The sequence below is a fragment of the Ursus arctos genome, unplaced genomic scaffold (genome assembly GCF_023065955.2).
Source record: "Ursus arctos isolate Adak ecotype North America unplaced genomic scaffold, UrsArc2.0 scaffold_1, whole genome shotgun sequence".
Taxonomy (NCBI): domain Eukaryota; kingdom Metazoa; phylum Chordata; class Mammalia; order Carnivora; family Ursidae; genus Ursus; species Ursus arctos.
Window position 1 is genome coordinate 51,829,660 of NW_026622763.1, and position 22,755 is coordinate 51,852,414.

General features: G+C 45.0%; 1 protein-coding gene across 5 annotated transcripts in view; it reads left to right on the forward strand.

Moving 5' to 3' along the window:
• The window catches only part of ITGA6 (integrin subunit alpha 6), a 76,840-nt gene that overhangs the window by 21,854 nt on the left and 32,231 nt on the right, over positions 1 to 22,755 (forward strand). For 3 of the 5 annotated variants that reach the window (XM_026492552.4, XM_026492554.4, XM_057318614.1), the window contains exons 2-6: positions 13,288 to 13,412; positions 14,868 to 14,947; positions 16,452 to 16,707; positions 18,384 to 18,515; positions 21,832 to 22,042. In XM_026492552.4, the coding sequence (XP_026348337.2) occupies positions 13,288 to 13,412; positions 14,868 to 14,947; positions 16,452 to 16,707; positions 18,384 to 18,515; positions 21,832 to 22,042 (804 nt within the window). Of the gene's footprint in view, positions 1 to 13,287; positions 13,413 to 14,867; positions 14,948 to 16,451; positions 16,708 to 18,383; positions 18,516 to 20,618; positions 20,736 to 21,831; positions 22,043 to 22,755 lie in introns of all 5 variants that reach the window. The other 2 variants (XM_044381479.3, XM_044381477.3) reach the window with 2 other exon arrangements.

The window sequence follows — 22,755 nt, forward strand, 5'->3', positions numbered from 1 at the left end:
GTGTGGCAGCCAGTACTGGCGGAAGCAGAAAGGGCTGGGCTTCTTCACACATGAGGTGACGCTCAAGGGGAGTGAAAACGTTGGGAAGAGCTGGGGACAGGGCAGACGTTCTGTGGAGAACGGACGGCATTGGCAGAGCTTCTGCAGAGTGTGGAAATGCTGGCGAAGAGCCTGGTGGAAAGAGTGCATTCAGAGGGCTGGTCTGTTTGGAGCCTAGGTGGGTGTGGCGGGGGAAGTGACGAGGCTGCAGTGTCACAGGACCAGCTCCAGTGGTGACCTCGTACACGGCGGTGCTGCCTTATCTGAGGGGGATACATTCCAAGACCCCGCAGTGGCTGCCTGAGACCATGATGGTCCCAAACCCTATGTATACTATGTGTTTTCCTATTCCTACCTATCTGTGAGAAAGTTTCATTTATAAATTAGGCACAGTAAGAGACTCATAACAATGATAAAATAGTTATAACGGGGCGCCTGGGTGGCTCAGTCAGTTAAGCGTCTGCCTTCGGCTCAGGTCATGATCCCAGGGTCCTGGGATCGAGTCCTGCATTGGGCTCCCTGCTTCTCCCTCTGCCTACTGCTCCCCCTGCTTGTGTTCTATCTGTCAGATAAATAAAATCTTTAAAAAAATAAAAATAAGGCAGTTATAACAATATACTGTAATAAATGTGGTGAATGTGGTTTCTCTCTTAAAATATCTTATTGTACTGTACTCATCCTTTGTGTGAGGTGAGGTAACATGCCTGAGTGATGAGGTGAACTGAGGTGAGTTAGGTGGGCACTGGGACACTACTGACACCGTATTAGGCTACTCTTGCCCTTCTGACTAGAGTCGGAAGGAGGATAACCTGCTTGCGGGCCATGGCTGACCATGGCTAACTGAAGCTACGGGAAGAGAAACCGTGGATAAGGGGAACTATTGTATGGGAATAGGTGATCTTCCTGTATTTTCTCATCTGTAAGCAGCCATGTGGAGAATCCAAAATGGGTTAAGTTAAAGACCTTCAAAAACATGAGGGCTGTGAATTCTGCGTGTTTCAAACCAGAAACCAAGTTCATGCTTCATTTGACAAGTAGAAGTTTTAAAGCTTTCTCTCAAAACCCATCAAATGGGCTCATTTTGGTGTTTGTCCTTTTAGCTGAGGGCATTAACGTTACGTAACGCTACCTTTTGATACCTTCTGGGCTTTCCAAGGGTGGTGTGGGCGTGTGAGGCAAACTGCTCTCTGTGTAAGCTGTGGCTAAGTGTTCCCTTTTGAAAGACTAGTTTCCTCTGCGAATGCATTCATCAGTAGGAATCGCTGGAATTAGGACCACTGACAACTCTAATAGGTCCAGTTGATGTGGGGAAGCGGGTCAGTGACAGCGTGGGACATGCACTGGTTTAGCGAGGTGCTCGGGGAATATTCGCTGAATGAATGAAGGAGTGAACAGATGATCGAGAGGTTGTGCTATCAGACCGGCAGCCAGCATTGCCATGTCCTTTTACTCAGATTTATAGACACACCTTTAAGACCCTGTCGTATGATTATGGTCTAACTTTTACATTTAAAAACCTCAGTACAGGGGCCCCTGGGTGGCTCAGTCAGTTAAGCGTCTGTCAGGCTCCCTGCTCAGCGGGGAGTCTGCTTCTCCCTCTCCCTCTGCCCCTCCCCACTGCTTGTGTGTGCGCTCTCTCTCTCTTATGCTATCTCTCAAATCTTTCAAAAAATAAAAACTCACAGTGCAAGCATTTAAAAAAAAATAATCCAGAGCCCTCAGAGGAGTGTGTGGGGGGGGGGTCAGCAGCAGCGGGCGGCGCTCCCCGTTGTCCTCTGCTTTTAGAAGGCTCCTTGTAGGAATGGTAGAAGGTTCAAGGTTGCTCAGATTTAAAATCCGCAGTGTTGAAATTGTGAAAAGTGAATTGCGTAAGCTACTGTATCAACACGGCTCATTTAGTAAAACTCCTGGCTGAGTGACCTTTAAGCGCTAAGCACGGAGCGTGAGGGGCTGCGGCAGTGAACAGAACAGATGTGGCCTCTGCCCCGTGCAGCCAGCCCTGCGATAAGGGACATGGACAGCATGCAAGTCCTCTAATGACTAACCGTGGTTACTGCTGTGAAGGAAAGGTAAAGGCGAACCGACACCTGACCCAGCCTGGAAGGTACAGGAAGGTTTTTAAACAGAGACTTCAAGTGGAGTAAGGGGATTCCAGGGAGAGAGGAACGTGTACAAAGGTCCTGAGCTAGGAGAGAGCATGTGGTCAAGGGTTCGAAAGAAGCCCAGTCTAGCTAAAGGGTCTGGAGTGAGGGAAAAGTTTAACTCTCAGACTGTGCTCTTCAGAAATACCTAGCCTCAGCAAAAATATTTTAGGTTATCATCAAAATGTAAGTTCCCGTGGCTGAGTACAATTTAATATGAATAAGGAAGAGGCTGTTTAGATTTCGTGCCATGGTAGAGAGCCTAATGCCTATGAAGAAGTCTGTGTCCTAACCCCCTAACCCTGTGAATTACTAGGTTAAGTGGCACAGGGGACTTAAAGTCTCAGGTTTAAGGTTGCAGATTAAGGTTGCTCATCAGATGACTTTAAGATTAGGGAGTTTATCCTGGATTACTCACATGGGCCAGTGTAATCGGAGGGATCCTAACGTGGAAGAGGGGGCAAAAGAGAGAGGGTGAGACCGATTCTCCCGTGGAACTTTCAAGAAAGAATTTGCTGCTGACACTTTGATGTTTACTTCTGAACTATGGAACTGTAAGATGCTAAGTTTGTGTTGTTTTAAGCCACAAGTCTGTGGTAACGTGTTATAGCAGCCAGAGAAAACCCGTCCACCTGCCAACGTCAAGGTCTCCTGGCAGAGACGGCTGTTGGTAGTAACCAGAGAAGGCACCTGGTAGTAACGGTCTCTGATAACCTGCTTGATGTTCGCAGAGCAGTGGGAGTGGCTCCTGCCCACCCTCTCTTGAGGCAGTTGGCCTTGGCGGTTCTTCAGCAGGTATCGATCACACACTGCCATGAGCCAGAGCCTGCCCTCGGAGCGTGGGAGGAGTCTGTCGGTTCAAAACAGAAAGATCTGTGCCCTCCTAGAGCTTCAGTCCATGTGCCTCACAGCCCTGACCTATTAAGAGGGCTGGTGAGGGTAGAGATTTCTAGCTCCTGACTGCTGGATATAAACTTTGTGAGTGCAGAGTTCTCAGATGTGTTTTTTAAATTTCCAAACGACCAGTCACCAAAATAAGGGAAACAGTGTAAGATTTCATAACTTAAGTAATATGTATACATACATTTTGGCTGGAAAGCCTAACAGGAGGTATTAGTCTGATGATTGATTTTTCTGGTTGCAAGAGAGAGAAGCAGGCCCCTTCTCCCCGAAGGAATCGGATGCAGGCACAGTTGCAGCAGGGTTTAGATAAAAGTGCAAGCAAGCTTTAATGCCTCCTTGCTTCTCCTTACCAGGTGGGGAAGAGAGGGGAGGAAGATCTTTAAAGAGAGGGAAGGACAAGCCTCCTCAGCAATCTGGGCGGGCTACCTGGAGTGCTGATGGTGACCAGGGGCGGTGCAGGGGATGGACATTCCCTGTTGACCACTGGTCCTTGGAGAGCAGAAGCACTGTCCTGCCCCTGGCTGGAGGGAGAAGTATCTATTGGTGACTCTCCAGTTAACCTCAATTGGGGGAGAGGGGCTCTCCTAAGGCCAGGGGAGCTTTGCTGACCAGACGAGGTATCCTCAGGTAGCCCGGGCATGGGGAGATTGACCGTAGGGCCTCCCAGGCCAAAAAACTCACCAGTGCTTGTGAAACCATCGCCAGATCCAACCACATAGTTGGAATTTCAAGCACACTGTTTTAAAATTCAAGCTGTTGCATCAGTCAAGTTCCATTGCTAGCTTTATATCTGAGGCTGGGGTGACTGTGTAATTTGTCTACAAAACTGGGATGTTTGTGTGAGGGAAGGGGAATCCGGGACAACAGGTGTGTACCAGGACTGTCCTTGGAAAACCTGGGTGCGTGGTCAGCCGAGCTAAGTGCTGGAAGCTTCACTCTGTGGATAGTCTGGTGACCAAAAATGACTCCATACAAAGTGGCCTTTGTGTTGAAGGGACTAGGCTTTCCAGGAGAGAAGGTATGACCCAGGGGCCTTTCCTACGATGCCTGTCCACAGCCCGGGGGGGTCTTGAAGAGTTGTTTTCTGAACGTCCTTGAATATAATGCAAGATCTATTTTTTTCACCCCCAAATCATTTCACCTTATAGATGAGCCCTTATAAATTTGTTCTGTGAGAGTTGCCCTCTTGATTACTTTATTTTGAATAACAAAGTTCTGTTTGTTATAAACACATTAGCCTAAAAGGACCTTCATCAGTTATAATTGTGGATACGGATAGAGGTTAAATTGGTTTTAAAATATTTTAAATAAAATAAATTGCTTTTAAAAAGGCAAAGAAATTTAGCTCCCATTTAGTAATAATTCCTCAGGATTTGACATCATAATTGCAAGTCTTGGATGTGGTTATAAACTTTAAAATGTCCTGAGAATGCTCCTGAAAACTGGGTTAGACATGGTTTTCAGAAAGTAATGTCAAAGAAACATACGGAGTTTGAATAAAATCGCTTCATGAAATACAAGTAAAACTACTTTTAAATGTTTAATATGTTATTTAAATGTTTGTGTGAATGATCAGATGTCAATTGGCCATTTCATCTATATTCATAAAAGCTTATAATACAAATTGGCCAAAATGCCTGTATTGTATTTTTTTTTTTTTCCAAACAAGTGTTATTCGTAGGCATCCATAGTAGATGAGGGGTGGTAGTAACGATGAAGAGGTGTCATGGAAACTGTTGGGAGAAGGACCTCTTGAAATTGCAAGGAAACAGGGCTGGGATAAAGATCGGATTCCTTCAATCAAACGATTGGGTTTTGACTTAAGGTTGCAGATGGTGGACTCAGTGTGCAGGTTTCCCTCCAGGATCCTCAGGGCTCCATACTGGGCAAGATTAGGTTACTACAAGACAGGAGGCTGACGGCTCTGGCTTATGACTGTAACAAGGGGAGGAGCCACGGTCTGGAACAGGTTATGCCAGAACTAGGGCCAAGGGGAGAGATGGTCTGCCCTGTGACCACCCTGGGAATCATCAGGTAAGGCAGGGACTGGGGACTGAAGATCTGCAAGGGAAGGTCTATGTGCAGGACCACAGATGCCCGATAACACCATCATTTCCCACGTCTGTACAGAGTATAGGCTGCTGGCATTAACACTCTGGCCAAAAACTAAACCAAACCCTATAGCACTTTTTGGGGGGGGGGGATGGGAATGTTGACCGGTTTTATAGAGCTTAAATTGATTATAGCTCAAAAATAAAGAATTGCTTCTTGTAGATAAGGCGGGAATGTGTTATTTAAAAAAAAACACAACCCTAAAAGCTAGGACTTCTAGTGTGAATGCTGGCACCCCAAGAATTTAAGGCTTCCTCCTCTAGCGTTTACCTGAAGAGTGGTTTGCAGTCTGACGGCAGCTCCCTACCCGCTCAGCCTAAAGCGAATCCTGCCATTGGCAGGCCCCACCCAGGGCTCCCTTCAGAATTCCTTCTCAGGGTGAGACCAAGCCAAAAATGGACCTTTTTAAGACAACACCAACACAGGAGAACCAAGGACTATGAGGCATGTGGTGAGAGCTAGCGGCATAAAAGGCAATGGCTGAAGTAAACCAAGAGAAACACCGGAAGAAACAGATAATCCAGGAACAGAACGAGAACCGGGGGGGGGGGGGGAGACCTTCCAGGTAAAATGCTCAGAGTGTTAAGAACACGTTGATCCACAAATTAAGAACAGAGTGTGCTATTATGTAAAAGGCACGACTGGAACCAAGAAAGAGCTTTTGGAGATGACAGAGCTGCTGAAATTTACAATTTTCAGTAGAAATATTAGGAAATCAAGTTGGAAAAACCTCAGAACCACAGAGAGGGAAGGAGGCCAGGAGGCCCACTACCTGACTAGCTACCAGGCTCCAGCAGGAGCACAGACAGTGGGATGCGTGAAGTGATCGATGTGCCGCGAGTCCAGTGGTCAGGAGGCCAGCAGTCAGCGCGCAGTTAGAGAGTAAAGGCGCGCGTGCGGGTACGCGGTTGTGCCGTTCAGAACGCCGAGGGTAAGTGAAGAGCCTGAAAGTTCGGACACACGAAAATTGGACTTCCATTAGAATTTTCATTGGCATCACTGGATACTAGAATAAGAACAGTAGTATCCAAGTTCGAAGAAAATGTTTTTCAACCTAGAGTCTTACACGCACACTATCGAGGGTAAGAGCAGAATAATGCCATTTTTGCATATGGAGGGACTAAGTTTAACTGTCATGTACTGTTCCGTAGGATGATTTTTAAGAAAATAATTAGAACAAGAGGGAAACCTGTTTTCCAAAGCAGATCAGCCCAGCAGGGCAGTCCTCGGATGTCCCGGAACAGCTGCCCTGGAACAGCCTGTGTAGTAACCGGAGGTCCGAGGCCTCTGAGGAGGAAACGCGACCAAAGCAGCAGTCCTGATTTAATGCAAGGTATGACCGAGAGCTTAGAAATGATTGAGGCTAGGAAGAAGAGCAGTGAAAGGAAAAGGGTAACGAGAAATGCCAAGAAAAGCAAAAGTCATGGTTCAAATGTGAAGTACACCAAGCAGTTGATAGACTGGAAGTAACGTTTGTTTGACCTTGATACTGGGAGCACTTTCCTTTGAGGCCAAGGGCTCTGATACTGGTCCCAGATGGAAAGAGCATACGTTCAATGTGGTTTGACTGAACACTTTGAACGCTGCATATTTACCTGGTTATGTCAAAAAACAGGCGTCTTGTGGTTATGCAAGAAAAATGTAAGTGGTAGTGTAGTCTGATACTAGCGTAAAAGTTCAGCTAATGGGTGGTAGGAGTTGGGGAGAAAGGGTCAGCGTGCGACGGCTGCATCTCCCCAGTCAGGGAAAGGAGAGATGGTGTCGGAAGTTGATGAAGGGAAAATAGAAGGTTAAACATACTGAGTAAAACTTTACGTGTAACGGATAGAAGACCTAAGGGAATACAGTTCCTAACATGGGAAGGAAAGTGAGGTCGCAAGTGGTTTAAGTTCTTTCTTCCCTTTTCCTGTTGTGGGGTCCACAGTTTATCGTCCAAAGCTGATAAATCAAGAAATGAAAGTAGAAGCAGAAGTCACGGAATTATGGAGAAGTAAATCCAGAGTTTTTCAAAAGAGGTTTTCCTAGAGAATGGGGCTCGGGATGAGTTTGGAATCTGCTGCTTTCCATCATAAGTTCTTTCTTACTTTTTGGTTTATTTGTTTGTATATATTTAACAAAAATTAAAAACTGATTTTGAACATGGGTTAAATGTAGAGGTGACACAAATGCCATGGTAATGCCATCTTTTAATTTTGTTAATACTTACTTTGGACAAACTAAGAAGGTTGTGTTTTATATTCAGCAATAATAATGTCCTTGTTCTAATGAAGCAATATTTCATGTTTCCTGGGACGAAGTTGCGTGGCTAGAGGCAGAATCTTTAATCCTTGAGGAAACGAATTATTGCCAAAAACAATGAAGCAAAGCTGCTATTGTCCTTAGAGTTTTAAAAGTGCTCCAGTGTTTAGATCTTTTGGTTGAAGTAGTTACACAAAAGTATACCAGCTCTGTTTGGGAGAGAACTTGAGGATTTGAAGTTTGAAATAACCTTGTGGTTAATAGCGTGATAGTGGGCCCCGAATATTTATGCCAGGAATTCTTTTTTTTTTTTTTTTTTACTGCCATGCAATGGACTTTTTATTTTTTTTATTTATTTTATTTTTTTTTAATTAATAATGATTTTTTATTATATTATGTTAGTCACCATACAGTACATCCCCGGTTTTCGATGTAAGGCTCGATGATTCATTAGTTGTGTATAACACCCAGTGCACCATGCAATATGTGCCCTCCTTACTACCCATCACCGGTCTATCCCATTCCCCCACCCCCCTCCCCTCTGTAGCCCTCAGTTTGTTTCTCATAGTCCATAGTCTCTCATGTTTCATTCCCCCTTCTGATTACCCCCCCTTTCTTTATCCCTTTCTTCCCCTACTGATCATTCTAGTTCTTATGTTCCATAGATGAGAGAAATCATATGATAGTTGTCTTTCTCTGCTTGACTTATTTCACTAAGCATTATCTCCTCCAGTGCCGTCCATGTTGTAGCAAATGTTGAGAACTCGTTCTTTCTGATTGCTGAGTAATATTCCATTGTATATATGGACCACAACTTCTTAATCCAGTCATCTGTTGCAGGGCATCTCGGCTCCTTCCACGATTTAGCTATTGTTATGCCAGGAATTCTGATCTAGACTCCAAAGACCTGAATTTATATCCTACCCTCAGTTTTATGCCACGCTTGGGTCATTGTTAGCTTTTTATATTGTATTTTGCTATTTCAGATTTTATTTTTCATCTTTAAAGATGATGTGGTTTTGTAGGTTTTTTTTTTTAAAGTTTTATTTAAGTAATCTCTACACCCTACCTGGGGCCTGAACTCATGACCCTGAGATCAAGAGTTGCACACTCTTCCTACTGAGCCAGCCAGGCGCCCAGAGTTTTGTATTTTGAATGCGGCTTTCTAATATGTTGGAATCCCAGTTCAGTTTTTATGCCATTTCAGCTTCAAAACCGTGGAGGTGATTGTTCCCTAGCCCTGGGGAAAGCTATCTGGGAAGTAATTTTTCCTGTTCCTTTTGGTGTCTGAAACAATCTTAGTTCAAACTTAGATCCTCACCCTTCCTAGACAGTTTTTCTCTTGACCTGATAGGGAAATAGGCTTCCTAGACCCCGTTCTGTTAATTTCTGCCGTTTCCCTTTGAAGGCCGTAACTTAAATCCCCTCGTCCCTGTCACTTTGTGAGTTGTCACTGTAGTTTTCAATTGCTCCGTTACCTTGGGTGGGTAATGACAGCAGCTGCTGTCACCTCTTCTTAAGAGGAGATGAACTGAGCAGCCCAGCAGCTGCTGCCCAAGTCCCAGGCGTTGCCGTGGGTATCGTGGCAGTGCCCAGAGAACGTGTGCTTACACTGAGCCAGCATCAAAGGGCACTGGGGGCAAAGTGAAGAAATCTGGGATTTGAACAGAAACTGGATTTTGGTGTGGCCTGAGCGTTCCTCCGCATGCAGTCTATCCGTCTTGGAGCTGTACGCAGTCAGCTGTGTAGAATGGCTTAGCCCAGTGCCCTCCTGTAGGACTTAGATGGGCTGTTGCAGCAGGGACGGTGCCATCGTTTGGACGCAGCTCTTTTTGATCGTTTGTTCCTGCCAGGCATAGCCTCTGAGAATGGGCTGTGACCTCCTGATTCAGGTTGGGTTCAAGCTGAATTAAGAGTTTGCTTATTTCCTGACCCAGAAAAGACCGCTTTTACCTTGAGAATTACGACACCTGCCAGTTGTCGAGTTTGGTTGGGTTAGTTACTGTGTTCTTCCATCAAGATGCTTCCTTAGGTTTTCTAGGATTCTGATTTTATCCAACTTACTTGCACCTGCCCCCCAGTCATTGTTTTCCTGAATTTCCTATGAAGTGTGGTCCCAGGGAACCAGGTGCAGTCAGAGCAAGGGTGGCCCCCTGGTGATGGCTGTCTCTCCTTCCTCTGGCTGACTGGGGCCTGAGGCCAGGGAGCAGAGCACCCCAGCCTCCCTCCATCTAAGGTAGGACAGATTCCGAAGTGGGCTCACTGTGCCAGCTGTCCAGGACCCTGGGAGGAAGGACTGTCACAGCTGGAAACACGTGCAGGCGGAACCCCCCCCTTGCAATGTGACTGTTAATGTTATTCTCCAGAGGGACCTTTCTCTTATTTGCTGAGTTCTCTTTTCTTCTGTGTTTCCTGCCCCTCCCCACCCTCTCAAACCTTGCTGTTTCCATTCTTCTGTATGGTTGGCTTTTATCTGCAGTAGCTGCTGCAAGTAAAGTATGTGGACTCCTATAAGATCTTGGCATTTTTATTTGAAATAGCACCCTAATAAATTTTGTTAAACATAAAAAAAAAAAGCTTGGCATTTTTAGCACATAAGAAATTGTGCTGCCACAGGCTCCATAACCAGCTGGTGAACTGGAGGGAAATGCCTCCTCTTTCTCGCTCGCCTGCTGAAGGCTTGCCGTAGCCACTCTGGGTAACGAGAACAAATGCAGAGCGGAGGTACCAAGGAGGGAGAAATGCTGCCACGCAGCCGCAGCCGGGAGAAAGGGGGCCGGGGAGGCGGCGGGCCTGCTCTGAAGAGCCTTCTGTCCACCCGAATAGAACAATCTCCGCAGCTTTCTCAACAACAGGAAATCATCAGAGTCCATCCCCTGCGGGGGACCGCAGTCCCGGCAGCCTGGGGCTCCGAGGGGCTCGGCAGGTGCGCGGCTCCGGCCCTTTACCCCAGGACCCCGGGCTCCACACACCAGCTGGCTCGTCCCCAAGCCTGTCTTGTGGCACCACCGATTCCCCGCGCTCCGTGTCCTCTTGCTCTTTCTCTGTCAGCCTCTACACGCGGCACGCCCCCCACTTGCCGCCCCAGCTCCAGGCGCGCGTCGCCGACCCCCTTGCTGGCAGGCGGGTTTGGCGCCCTCCTCTGGACGCGCCCAGGATTCCGGTCCCGCCCGCCCACCGCCCCTGCCGCTCTCGGGTTTCATACCTGCCTACGGCTTGGCTGGGCTCGGGCTCCCTCAGGGCCAGAGTTTGGCGGGGAGTGGGGGCAACACTTACTCCTTCTAGAAGGCTCTTGAAGGTTCATGGAATGAATAAGTGAAAGAGTGGGTACAGTGAACAGGAAATAGCAATCCCAGCACCTGCCTGAGGTAGCTTTCCTGGCTCCTGGGGTGTGGCTGAGGAGGAGAGGAAGTGGCCAGAGAAGACTCTAATAACCTTGGAACTCGGGGCTGCTCTTTATAGCCTTCCGGCTGGAGCGGGTTACCTTTACAGATAACCTCTTCCAGTCTTCACCCCGCCTGATTCCCGGAACGCTTTCACTCTGCCCACAGCCTTTCCGTGTTTTGCTTACATCTGTCCGTCAACAGCAGTTCTTGTTTCTGGGTTTCATTGTGTAGGTTTCGCCCTTTTAGCTAGGTTATAAATGCCTTAAAATCTGGGGTTTTATATCCTAGGAAGCATTTGACAGGAATGGGAAAAATAGTGCTCCAAAGGAATTTTTTGTCCCTACACGTATATATGTATATGTATACATGTATATATAGCTTTGAGATCTTAAGGGCAGAGTAATTACCCTTCTTGCAAAAGCCTCTGTTTTCTTATCTGCGCATTTAGAGGGCTAGATGCTCTCTGCTGTTTCCCGTGCTCCGTGCTGTGATTCAGTCCTATTGACCCCAGCACTTGGCTAATCCCGCCCTGTCCCTGGATCAGGGTTCCATCCCCAGAAGAGCCAGGTAATTGAGCTAGTTCACTTACGGTCGAGGCCAGTTCACCTCTCAGCTGTTTGTCGGAGCTCCTGGGATCTTGGACAACATTGGTGGAGTATGCGTGTGGCGGTCCGGGGAGACCCCTGTGGCCCTTGGCCTTGCCTCTACCCTCTGCCAGGAGCTTCCAGGTCCCAAGGATCCTGCCTTGGTCCTAAGTCTCCGTTCCAGTTCTGTATCTTGGTGCATGCTGTTCATCTCTTTGTATGGAGGACAGATTTCAGGATAGGAGCAGACCGTGCCTGCCATCCAGGGATGTGGGAGGAAGGACAATTCTAGGGCCATGTGTCCCCACATGAGCCAGCTCTCATTCTGGAACACCTTGCCTCGCTGGTCCTCCCTGGACATTCTGGCACCCTCCCTGTTTTTTGAGTGTATTTCCTTCTGTTGCACCTGCTGCATTGTACTGGTTTAAAATTTTTTTTGTTAAATCCTTTATTGGGATCATAGAGACAGGTGGTAGGGGCTGTTTTGTTTGTAGGTGGGTTTTTTGTTTGTATGGTTTTTTGTTTTTGCATCTGAGATTTGTGGGTTTCTTAAAGGCCGGGAGTGGCTTCCTTTCTGTTTGGGGGGGGGTTGTTTGTTCACATTTGTGTGTCCAACTTTTGCTCCCAGCTCTAGCCTCGTTTGTCTCTGTCCAGTCAGGTGTGTTCCTTCTCTTTGTTTCTGTTCCTAGCTGTTCTCTGAGTCAGCCAGACCCAAAGATGGTGAGAAAAGAGGATGATCAAAAGGAGCCCTGCAGAAAGACAGTCGGTCTCTGAAGGTCCCTCCTGGCTGGGAAACTGCGATTTTAAGGCTTGTGGGTTGGAGTTGGGGCCCCCTCTTACCAGAGCTAAGAGCACTGGGGTGGGAGAGAAGAAGGCATATTATGATACCCAGTAAGTAGGTGGCACCGCCCAGACCGATAGGATGGTCGCGGACGAAGCTGTCCGAGGCGAGAGTGCCCAAAGTAAGAGCTGCGGCAGAGAGAGAGAGAGCACGAGAGCGGGACAGAGGGAGGGAGATGCAGTTGTATCTTGGGCAAGGTTAGGTTCTAAGTCAGTATTATTAAAAGATACATTAACTGAGGCATAGTAAAAAAAAAAAAAAACTTTTACGAGTTGGAGCAAAAATCGATTGGAATCTGGCAGCGGCAAATTGGAAGTGGTTGGGAGTGCTCTGCCAACAGGAACCAGGGGAAACACTCCTACAGAGAAAGTAAAAAAGCACAGAAAAATGCTTTAATCAGCTGTAGTTTAAAGCCGGGTTGGCTGCTTGTGATTGGTTGTCCTTAGGGTCTGATTTTATAACCTTGAGGCATTTACAGGCTTAGATAGTTTTGCTTACATAACTGCCACGTCATTAGAGCCACATGGGCCTAATGGCCTCCTTGGTTAATTAATCAAACAGTATGTGAACTGAAGATTCCGGGTATAGTCAGAATTACCTTTGAAAAATGCCTCAGGAAGGCACAGTGGTAGAAGTAGACATATCATCGCTTGCTAAGTTTAATGGGGCCATTCCCCCCTCCAGCGTGTGTTTGTTGAGTTCCGGATGTCCTTGGCTTAGGTTTAGGGGTCAAGTTCTATAACGTGTGTCTTCTAAAACACCAGAATCCTACTCGGAGAGGTGCTGATACCATGAGAGGTAGCCTACTTTGCGCCTTGTTTCAACAACCCCTTTTCGGGCTTGACTTGCCTAGCTGTGCGTGCCTGCGTGTGTGCGTGTGTGTGGCACGAGCCAGCCACAGGACTCCACCTTTACCATCCCCAGTGCTTAAGCCAGCAGGGCATCAGGACGAATAATGCTGACATCTTGACATCATGGTTCTGATTGAAATGTTCATTGTGTCTGTTAAACTAAACTCTCCAAATTCTGTGTTTTGTCAACAGGTTGCTCGTGGGGGCCCCTCGGGCGGCGGCGCTTCCACTGCAGAGGGCCAACAGAACGGGCGGCTTGTACAGCTGTGACATCACCTCCCCGGGGCCTTGCACACGGATCGAATTTGATAACGATGGTGTGTTCTTCTGTCCTCGCTCTGTGCCCAGTTGGCCAGCTCGCCTGTACCCTACTTGCCTTTTCCATGAGGAGGGAAAGGGAGTCCAAGGCTTTGTTCTTGGAGAGAGGGCCTCTTTTAATTACATGTCTTGACTGTTTCTTGTTTGCCCTGAAAACATCTACTTTTTGCATGAGGCTGGGCTGCCTACCGGATTGCAGCCCTTCCTAAGCTTGCTTCCTGAACGGCTATGGTGTGTTGATGTCGCCACCTAGTGATGCGCTGAGGTTCTACAGGAGGCTGTTGAAAAACTGCGTTCAGAGCAGCCAAGAAAATTGTGCATAGCGTGTGCTTGGCTGCCAAAAGTTCTCGCTTGCTTTTAAAATATTTGGGAGAAAGACTATTTTAAATTGCACGTCTCTTTGAAGTGAGAGCTGACCATCATGGATAATTGTGCCCTGCTGGCTCAGATAGAGGCTTGTTTTGTGAGGGATCTATGCTGAGCCGAGCGGTTAGTGTACTGAGAAACCCTAAGCGAACCAGATTTGAGATAGTTGGTCTAAGTAGATTTGCAGATTCACGCTGATGTTTTTCTCTTTTTTATCTTTTAGAAATAACATTTTTTTTCTGATTAGAAAATGATATGTGTTAATTGTGGGAAAGTTGTAAAAGACACCAACCTTTATAAAGAAAAACCCGAAAACCCATGGGTAATCTAGACATAATCACTCTTTAACATTTTGGCATTTTGGCTTCTGTCTACTTAGTTGTTTAGTTTTCACATTTTTGTAATGATTCAAGATTTAAAAAAAATCATGCCTGCCTTCTCATTGAGGAAGGCAAAGATTTGCATATAGGGTCATACCGTAGGTTCCGATTGATACTGAAGTGAACACATACGTGATGGTATTTGTGGTCTCTCTCTCTCTTTTTTGGGGGGGAGGGGTAACAACTAAATATATTGCTTTCCTTCTTGGCACTGATAGAAAAATATAAAGTGAATCTGAGGTCTTCTCGTCTCCAAGAAAGAAAAGAATAGTTCATGATGTTATATAACGAGTTTAGGACTATGTAGAGAAGTTAGTTTGGATGGTAGCCGGAGTTTGGAGACTGGATTTTCACATCACTGCTTTAAGTCGCGTATGTCGGAAGGCTACCCCTGAGTCTTACAATTTTCAAATAGCTTTTTGTACTCAGGATCCTGGTTGTCAGAAAGTGTAGGGCCACCAGGTAAAGCTATTATATATTTTATGTAAAGAATTTTAAGAAGGTTCTTACCAATAACCACTTAACGTGTTTTCCCAAAAGCAGAAGTAACTTTTCTGGATTGAGTAACTGAATTTATGAAGGAGCAAGACTTGGGATCTAGGCAGTTTAGAAACCAGCTTGTATTTGTGTTCCTCTCTTGCTTCATTGCCTGCTTCCATCACTTTCAAGTCCTGACTGTGTGTATGTAACCTGTGCTGCTTTCCACAGCTGACCCTTCATCAGAAAGCAAGGAAGATCAGTGGATGGGGGTCACCGTGCAGAGCCAAGGTCCAGGGGGCAAAATTGTGGTAAGTGTGGAGAAGCCTGCCCATTCCGCAGTGTCTGAGTGCCTGTCATGCGCCAGCACCAGGCTGACAGCCGCGAACAGGACAGACAGAGCCCCTGCCTGCACAGTTGGACATTCCAGAAGACTCACTGCTTTACAGCAGGATTGATGTCAAGAAGAAATCAAGGCATTATTTTTTCTGTGATTTCTAAAGATTTTATTTATTTATTTACTTATTTTAGAGAGAGAGAGTGTACAAGCAGAGGGAGGGGTAGAGGGAGAAGGAGAGAGAGAGAATCTCAAGCAGACTCTGGAGCCTGATGCGGGGCTTGATCCTGTGATCCTGAGATCATGACCGGAGCCGAAACCAAGAGTCGGAGGAGTAACTGACTGAGTCACCCAGGTGCCCCTCTGTGATTTCTGATACGCTTTGAAATAGTCATATTTCTTTAGAACTTTCAGACTCAAAGAACTTCATAAACCCTCAGTGAATATCCCTAAAATGCCTAGAAGGCAGAACAAAACTAGACGTGGTTCATGTCCCTGGAACTATTTGGCTTTTTTAGATGAGTTCTAAAAAATATGGGAATGGCCTTGGAAAGGAAGAGCAGGTAAATTTAAGACTCTGGGTGTTTGTTCTGAACGTCTTCAAATACAAGTAGCCGTCCAGGCAGGGGTTGTTAGGTGCATTGCGGGAGGTGGTCTTGGAAATGTCTTCCAGGCTGGCTTACGGTGCTCTCTGTGTCTCTTTCAAAATCTGGTTGCTCTAGCAAATTGATAAAGGATTTTGAAAAAAAAAAAAGAAAAGAATTTCACTGAACCCTGAATGTTGATAATTAAGGGGTCATCATTACAGGAAATCAACTTGGATATCATACAGTCTATTCAGCCTGTGTTACATGGAGGGTAACCATGAGTACCTTGTAAAATTATAGAGGTTATTTCATCTTTTCTGGCGGTGTAATTCTCTCTGACTTCTAAAATAAACCTAATCTGAGCTTAGAGTACAAGTTAGGACTGATTATAAGGAAATAGTGTGGGGAGAAAAGGGAAGTATCTTTGTTTTAGCTGTTTTATCTTTATCTTTGCCTGATCCCATGAAAGTATGTCCATGACTTCTCTCCTCTGGAACATTATTACAAATTTTCACAAACATACTGACTTGAAAGTTTATATGGCCAATAAAAGCCAATTAATAAATTGAAAGAAGATATTTCCCACTGCTTATGTGACAGGTAAATTTACAAATAAATAGCCTGTGGATTACAGATTGGCATTCAGTATATGGACTGGAGCGTTATCCTCTGGCTGAGAACAAGACAGAAGTCCTGGTTCCTTTAGGCTAGGTCATGGTCTCCTTACTGCCACTTTGGGGAACAGTTGCTGGTTTGGGATGCAGTCCCAGGGTGAGGACATGTTTAACAATCCATTTAGAATTAATCTCTCTTTATTTCAATTGAAAATGGTTGATAATAAACGTAAGGTTTGTAGAACTGCACGGGCTACTTTATTCCATCTGTTTGCAGACATGTGCTCACCGATATGAAAAAAGGCAACATGTCAATACGAAGCAGGAATCCCGAGACATCTTTGGAAGGTGTTACGTCCTGAGTCAGAATCTGAGGATTGAGGATGACATGGATGGAGGAGACTGGAGTTTTTGCGATGGGCGATTGAGAGGCCATGAAAAATTTGGTTCTTGCCAGCAAGGAGTAGCAGCTACTTTTACTAAAGACTTTCATTACATTGTGTTCGGAGCCCCGGGCACTTATAACTGGAAAGGTAGGACATGTATTTGTAGCAATAGAGATTAGAATGACTGCATGATTTCTCTTACATGCACCATGATTGAGTACGTTTTAAGGTAAAATGTGTTATAAGGCACTTGTATATTAAGAAGTAAGGTAGGATATTATAATCTCTCAATTACAGGATTTCAAAAACAGTGGTGGAAATATATATTTGAAGATATTTTTCCCCTCTGTTAGCAATTTACACTGATACAAGGAGTTAACTTTTTTCTCTAAGAATATAATAATTAACATCTGTACTTCTTTCTGTTTTGTATTTTCCTGTTTTTTTGAGGCCGAACGTGTTTGCAATTTTAATGTTGGCCAACATTTCGTTTTAAGGTAGTGATCTGAAAACCAAATAGAGTGACATCATGTACAAGTAACAGTGTATTAATACAGACATGTTTTCATTATATCTTAAAAGGCTGTGTTTTGCTAACAAAGCAGAAAAGTTAGAAGGGTAGATGACAAATTAGGGAATTTTGAGATGATAATTTTAGATAATTTACGGGAAAGTTGTTTAATGGTATCGTTTAATCATGATTGTGATGTAGGTAAAAGGAGACACTGGGAGGGAGGAGGGAGAAGGGCCCTCAGGTTGACTGGGTGAACCTGGTCAGCTCCTGTAATCAAGTTTAACTTCTCTGAAGAAATTAGGCAGGCAGAGAAAACCACTATGTTATGGAGAACAATTAACGTAACTCTAATGTATAATGAAGAGAAATGCATAGGATTTAGACATCAGACATTTTTCTGAGAAATTGATTAAAATAAATGCTGTGTTACAACATTTTCTCTAGTTAAGAAAAACTTAGGAAAATTTTCCCTTTTGCATTCAAAAAATCTCCCAAGTTTGAATTCCTGTTAGAAATAGTCCTTGAGGAATACCTTCCTCTCCATGTCATCGATAGTAACCTTTGGGAGGGATTTCCTTTAGCCTCCCCACCCCCAACACAACAGTATTTGTTGGGTTATAGTGACCTAATCCAAGTAACACACTGACCTTAGACATAGTTTGATTATAGCAAGAATAGATGACATATATAGTTAAAACAACAAAAACACTCCACCAGTTATGTATGTATGGTATTTATGGGAAACATTTCTTACTTGCTTTATAAACCCTGATTTTAAATGTTACTGTTTTTAAAAAGTCACATAGTGGGCTTACTATATGAAATCTTCTCTTTCTAATTGTTAATTGTGAAAATTTTAGAAAGATGAACTCTTGGTTCAAATGATTTGGAGAAAGAATCAAAACTTTTCACTTTTGCACAATAAAGTAGGTAAATTGATACGGGATGACAGACAATGGAGAATACGTCCGGCTCATACAATGTCTAAAAAGTTACTTTCTGTAAGTTTAGTGAATGAAGTAAACATTTCATTTTCCATCTGGTTTTGTGGCATTAATAGAATTCCTAAGAATGCACGGGGCACTTTTTTTTTTATTACTAGAACAAATTTCTTTAAAAATATTCACATAAACATGATTTTTTAACGTTAATAACCTCAAAAGCCCTCTCTTCCCTTTGCCCTCCTTCCTCCAGACTCTTCTTCCTGTCCTTACGGTGATAACACGAGGCATGTTTATTAGGAACCATCTCTTTTATTTTGTTCCATCTTCATGGTTTTTTGTTGTTTTTTGCCATTTCATTTCTTTAGGCATCGTTCGTGTAGAGCAAAAGAATAACACTTTTTTTGACATGAACATCTTTGAAGATGGGCCTTATGAAGTTGGTGGAGAGACTGACCATGACGAAAGTCTAGTTCCTGTTCCCGCTAACAGTTACTTAGGTAGGAGTGAGTGCAGCTGGCATGCCCGCCTTTCCAGATGCCTCAGTGCGACCCTGTCCTCCCAGGACCCACCCTGGACCGCAAGGCTGAGACGAGGCCAGGCGGAGCCAGGGGCCTGTGGCTGCATTGAGGGGAATTGGATTTAAGCTTTGGTGATCCCGAGGTAACCTGACTGATGCTTGGGACCCTTCCCTTCTGACCTGGGCTCCATCAAGGCGGGAGGAAACCTACTGTCTCCCAAAATTGTCCCGCATGGAAGTCTGTCTCTGGAGCTAGCTAGCATCGGCCCCTGTAACCTGAAACATGCTGTTGGTGCGGCTGGAGGGGGGAAGAATGCAGGGATGTCAGCAGGAAGCTGAGCTGCCTCCTCTCACCCTCCAGTGCCTCTTTTTAGAGATGCTCTTAAGAGCTACGTTTATGAAGTTACTCGGAAGTGGCAGGTCAAGACCTCCAGGTCCTTCCTTTGTGACTGTTGTTCTCCAAGGGTTGGCTCTGCTTCTGGATTGGGGCCCCCCTGTCACCAGGCCCCTGGTGGGTGGCACGGTGGCTTTCTAGCGGAAGCTGAGCAGGACTGCTGGAGCAGCTTGGAGGACCCCCAGATGGTGTCTAAGTGCCAATCCCCTAACTCCTAAGGCTCGTTTGCATTACTAATGGGTGTCCTAAATTATTCATGTGCATTATGGTAATTACACAAAGGCTTTTAAAAGTAATTCTTGGTATGAGTTGACATAAAGAATAATTACTATGCATTTCTTGGAAAAAAATGTAAAAAATCTCAACCTAAATAGTAACCTATTTTTTTTCTAAAGTACCCAGTGCTAGAGATGTTATTGGAAAAACGGAAGGTAAAAGTAAAAACATAAGAATAATTCTAAACAACGTGTTAGTAAGCATATTAAAATGTTCTAATTATATAGATATGCATGAACAGTACTGTTAATTAAAAAAAAAACACAACTTTTCAGACATTCCCTCCTCCCTCCAAATTAAAAATCTGGTGTGAAGGCATAGAAGAGGGCAGAGAAAAGTTAAACTTAACCACTTGTTAAGTGCTGACCACATGCTGTATTTACTGCTAGGCAGGTCTTACTTGACCTTCCCAACAATATTATAAAATCAGTATGATTATCCCTCTTTCGCTGGTGGAAAAAAAGTGTGACCTAGGGAGAATGATTTCTTAGTCCAGGGTCACACAATTGCTCATCCCTCAGCCAAGGAAAGAAAGGCTGGTGAAAATGAGGCAGGGTGGGAAGCAGCTGGGTGTGTGAGCGCTGAGTCAGTGGCTTTGCAGGACGGGAATGGGACGCGGATGCCAGCCGTTTGCAGTCTCAATTATTCAGTATGGTTTTTCAGGGTAAATGCCATCAACACACCAGCATTTTATTTGAATATATTTTAACAGGCAGCCTCTCATCGAATGTGTTATTTGGGGATTATTTATGATGAGAAGTAATTTGAAATTAAAATTTAATTTAATGGTCAGGAAACCTGGGCAGGGTTTTCTGGTCAAGAAACCGACACTTCGATCTTTAAGATAGATGCCCATGGACTTTATAAACATAGTTGCTCTTGGACCATTTGAAAAGATTCAGCGTTTTTTATTAAACACACTTGCCACTTTTAAGAATGGATTGCCTAGGGGCGCCTGGGTAGCGCAGTCGTTAAAGCGTCTGCCTTCGGCTCAGGGCGTGATCCCGGCGTTCCGGGATCGAGTCCCACATCGGGCTCCTCTGCTGGGAGCCTGCTTCTTCCTCTCCCACTCCCCCTGCTGTGTTCCCTCTCTCGCTGGCTGTCTCTCTGTCACATAAATAAATAAAAAAAATCTTTAAAAAAAAAAAAAAAAGAATGGATTGCCTCAGAAGTGGGTGCCCGGAGGGGGAAACTGTCAAATTTGTATTGTTATGTTTTTGTCGTCCATGCTGTGTGTGCATCTGTCGTTTCAAAAAAATCAGTGGGTTTGAGGAAGAAAATGATCTGCTTGAGGTTTTGGAAGCCGGCGAGGAGGGTGGCCTCCTCATGCAGCGGGAGCGGCAGTGGCTGTCATGCCTCTACGAACCATAACTGCTTTCTCTTCAATCTCTTCCGTTGCACGCGTGTGTCCAGGCCTGCTGTTTCTGACCAGCGTGTCCTATACAGATCCTGATCAGTTTGTTTATAAAACACAGCCTCCCAGGGAGCAGCCCGACACGTCCCCCGATGTGATGATGAATAGCTACCTAGGTTTGTGACCTCTGAGATGACAAATGAATTGTCTTGGTCATGGTCATTAAAAAAAAATTTTTTTTTTTGATCCATACAGAGCATAAATCTTTTTATTTTCTATTTCATTTCGAGTGAAGCACACATGAAAAGCATGCATGGTTGAGGCTCTGCTGCCAGATGGTTTTCAGAGCTGGGTCCGATTAGATCACCCTGTTCTAAACTTGGAGCTCATCCTATTTTTCAACTCCCTTCACAGTTTGAGAACTGCAACAGTAGTGGTGAAGCTTTTTATAAATCACAATAAAAGGGGTGAGCTTACACTAGTCTGCATCTGCCTCACCCTTCTAAGCAAGATTTGCTTCATTGGAGTGGTTTTGACGTGGGCAGTTACATTCACTGGCTGCCAGGCCTCAGTCTGTTATCTGACACCCCACCTGATGCTTTGCAAGTAGGCGTCTAGTATTTTCTGCCCTCTGAACGAGATGTAATTGTCCTCAGTGACAACTTGCTCACCTCTATTGTTTATACTAGGTTCTCAAATACTCTGTCCCACCAGTCGCGTCTTGTTTGCATGTCTGTGTCTGAGAATTAAGTTGGTCCAAAATACTGATGCCGTCTGTGGTACATGAATGATAGCATTTGTATTACCAAGGAGACTGATGAATGTGGAAGTGACTGATCGTTACGTTATAGCAGAACCCTGTAACGTGCACTCAGGTATGCTGTGTCCGGTTGTACGTCTGTGAACAGTTCCCAGGGATAACCTGGCTTGATCACCTTTACCACACTCCAGCGTTACAATGGAGTGTAAACAGCCGCTTGAGGTGCGTGATGAGTGCTTCGTGGTTTAAGTTACACCCATGCTAAGTAGCACAGGTGTTTTCCTTTAAAAGCCTGCATATATTTCCATAGAAAGCCGTGAAAGAGCCAACTATTTTGTACTTGGGTCAGACCCCTCAGCTTTGTAACTCTTTTGTGTTATAAATAACGATAGCTGCTAGAGAGGCCTGGAAGGAGAGCGGTGGGAAGCCAGAGGAAAAGGGAGTGATGGAGGTACCATGTTGGATACCTCCTGAAATACAGGGTGATGTGAACTATTATTTTCTTTTTCTAGGCTTTTCTTTGGACTCAGGAAAAGGTATTGTTTCTAAAGATGAGATCACTTTCGTGTCTGGAGCTCCAAGAGCCAATCACAGTGGAGCTGTGGTTTTGCTAAAAAGAGACTTGAAGTCTGCACATCTTCTCCCTGAGTACATTTTTGATGGGGAAGGTCTGGCTTCTTCCTTTGGTTATGACGTGGCAGTGGCGGACCTTAACAAAGATGGGTAAGAGCGTCTGAGGTTACTTTACATCCGCCCAGGAATCGTTGGTTCTTGGGCATTTTTCAGTCTTGAGAAGAGCCATCCTTTCAGGTTAGTTGATTCAAAGGATGTTCCTGCTGCCAGATTTTTACCATCCCGCCACGTGTTTATCACTTGTTTTTTGGCAGCAGACATTCATTACCCTCCCCGGGTAATTTACATTCTCGGTTTTCAGTTTTTACTTGTATTTTGGGATCATGGGTCTGTGGGTTAAAATTTGGAAAAAAAAGTTAACTTGAAAAATGACACGTGTGGTTCTTCTGTAGCTTCCTAAGGGGCTGTTGGAGCATCCAGGATGTCCTTTTGAAAATAAGGATGGGTGACAAAGTGTAGTTGCCTGGTGGTGCCAGTTTGGGGGGCGGGTGGAGGGGAGTAGAGTCTGTGCACCCTCGTTCTAACTTGGGGACTGTCTTCAGGTTCTTACCGGTGATCTTTTCCTCTGGGCATTTATTGTAGGCTGCTGTGGAAAATGTGTTACCTAAACATAAACACTCACATGTCTAAACTTACATTACATAAACACACCTGCAAAAGTGTCTTAATGGATGAGAAATCAGTTCCAGATTTGAGGTCCTTTCTCCATCCTGTCTCTGTGTCCTTAGTACCTGGGCTGACGGCATCCTCTGTGAGCTTGCTGGTATTTTAGCTGATGGTTCAGTTTTATCCCTCGTTACGTT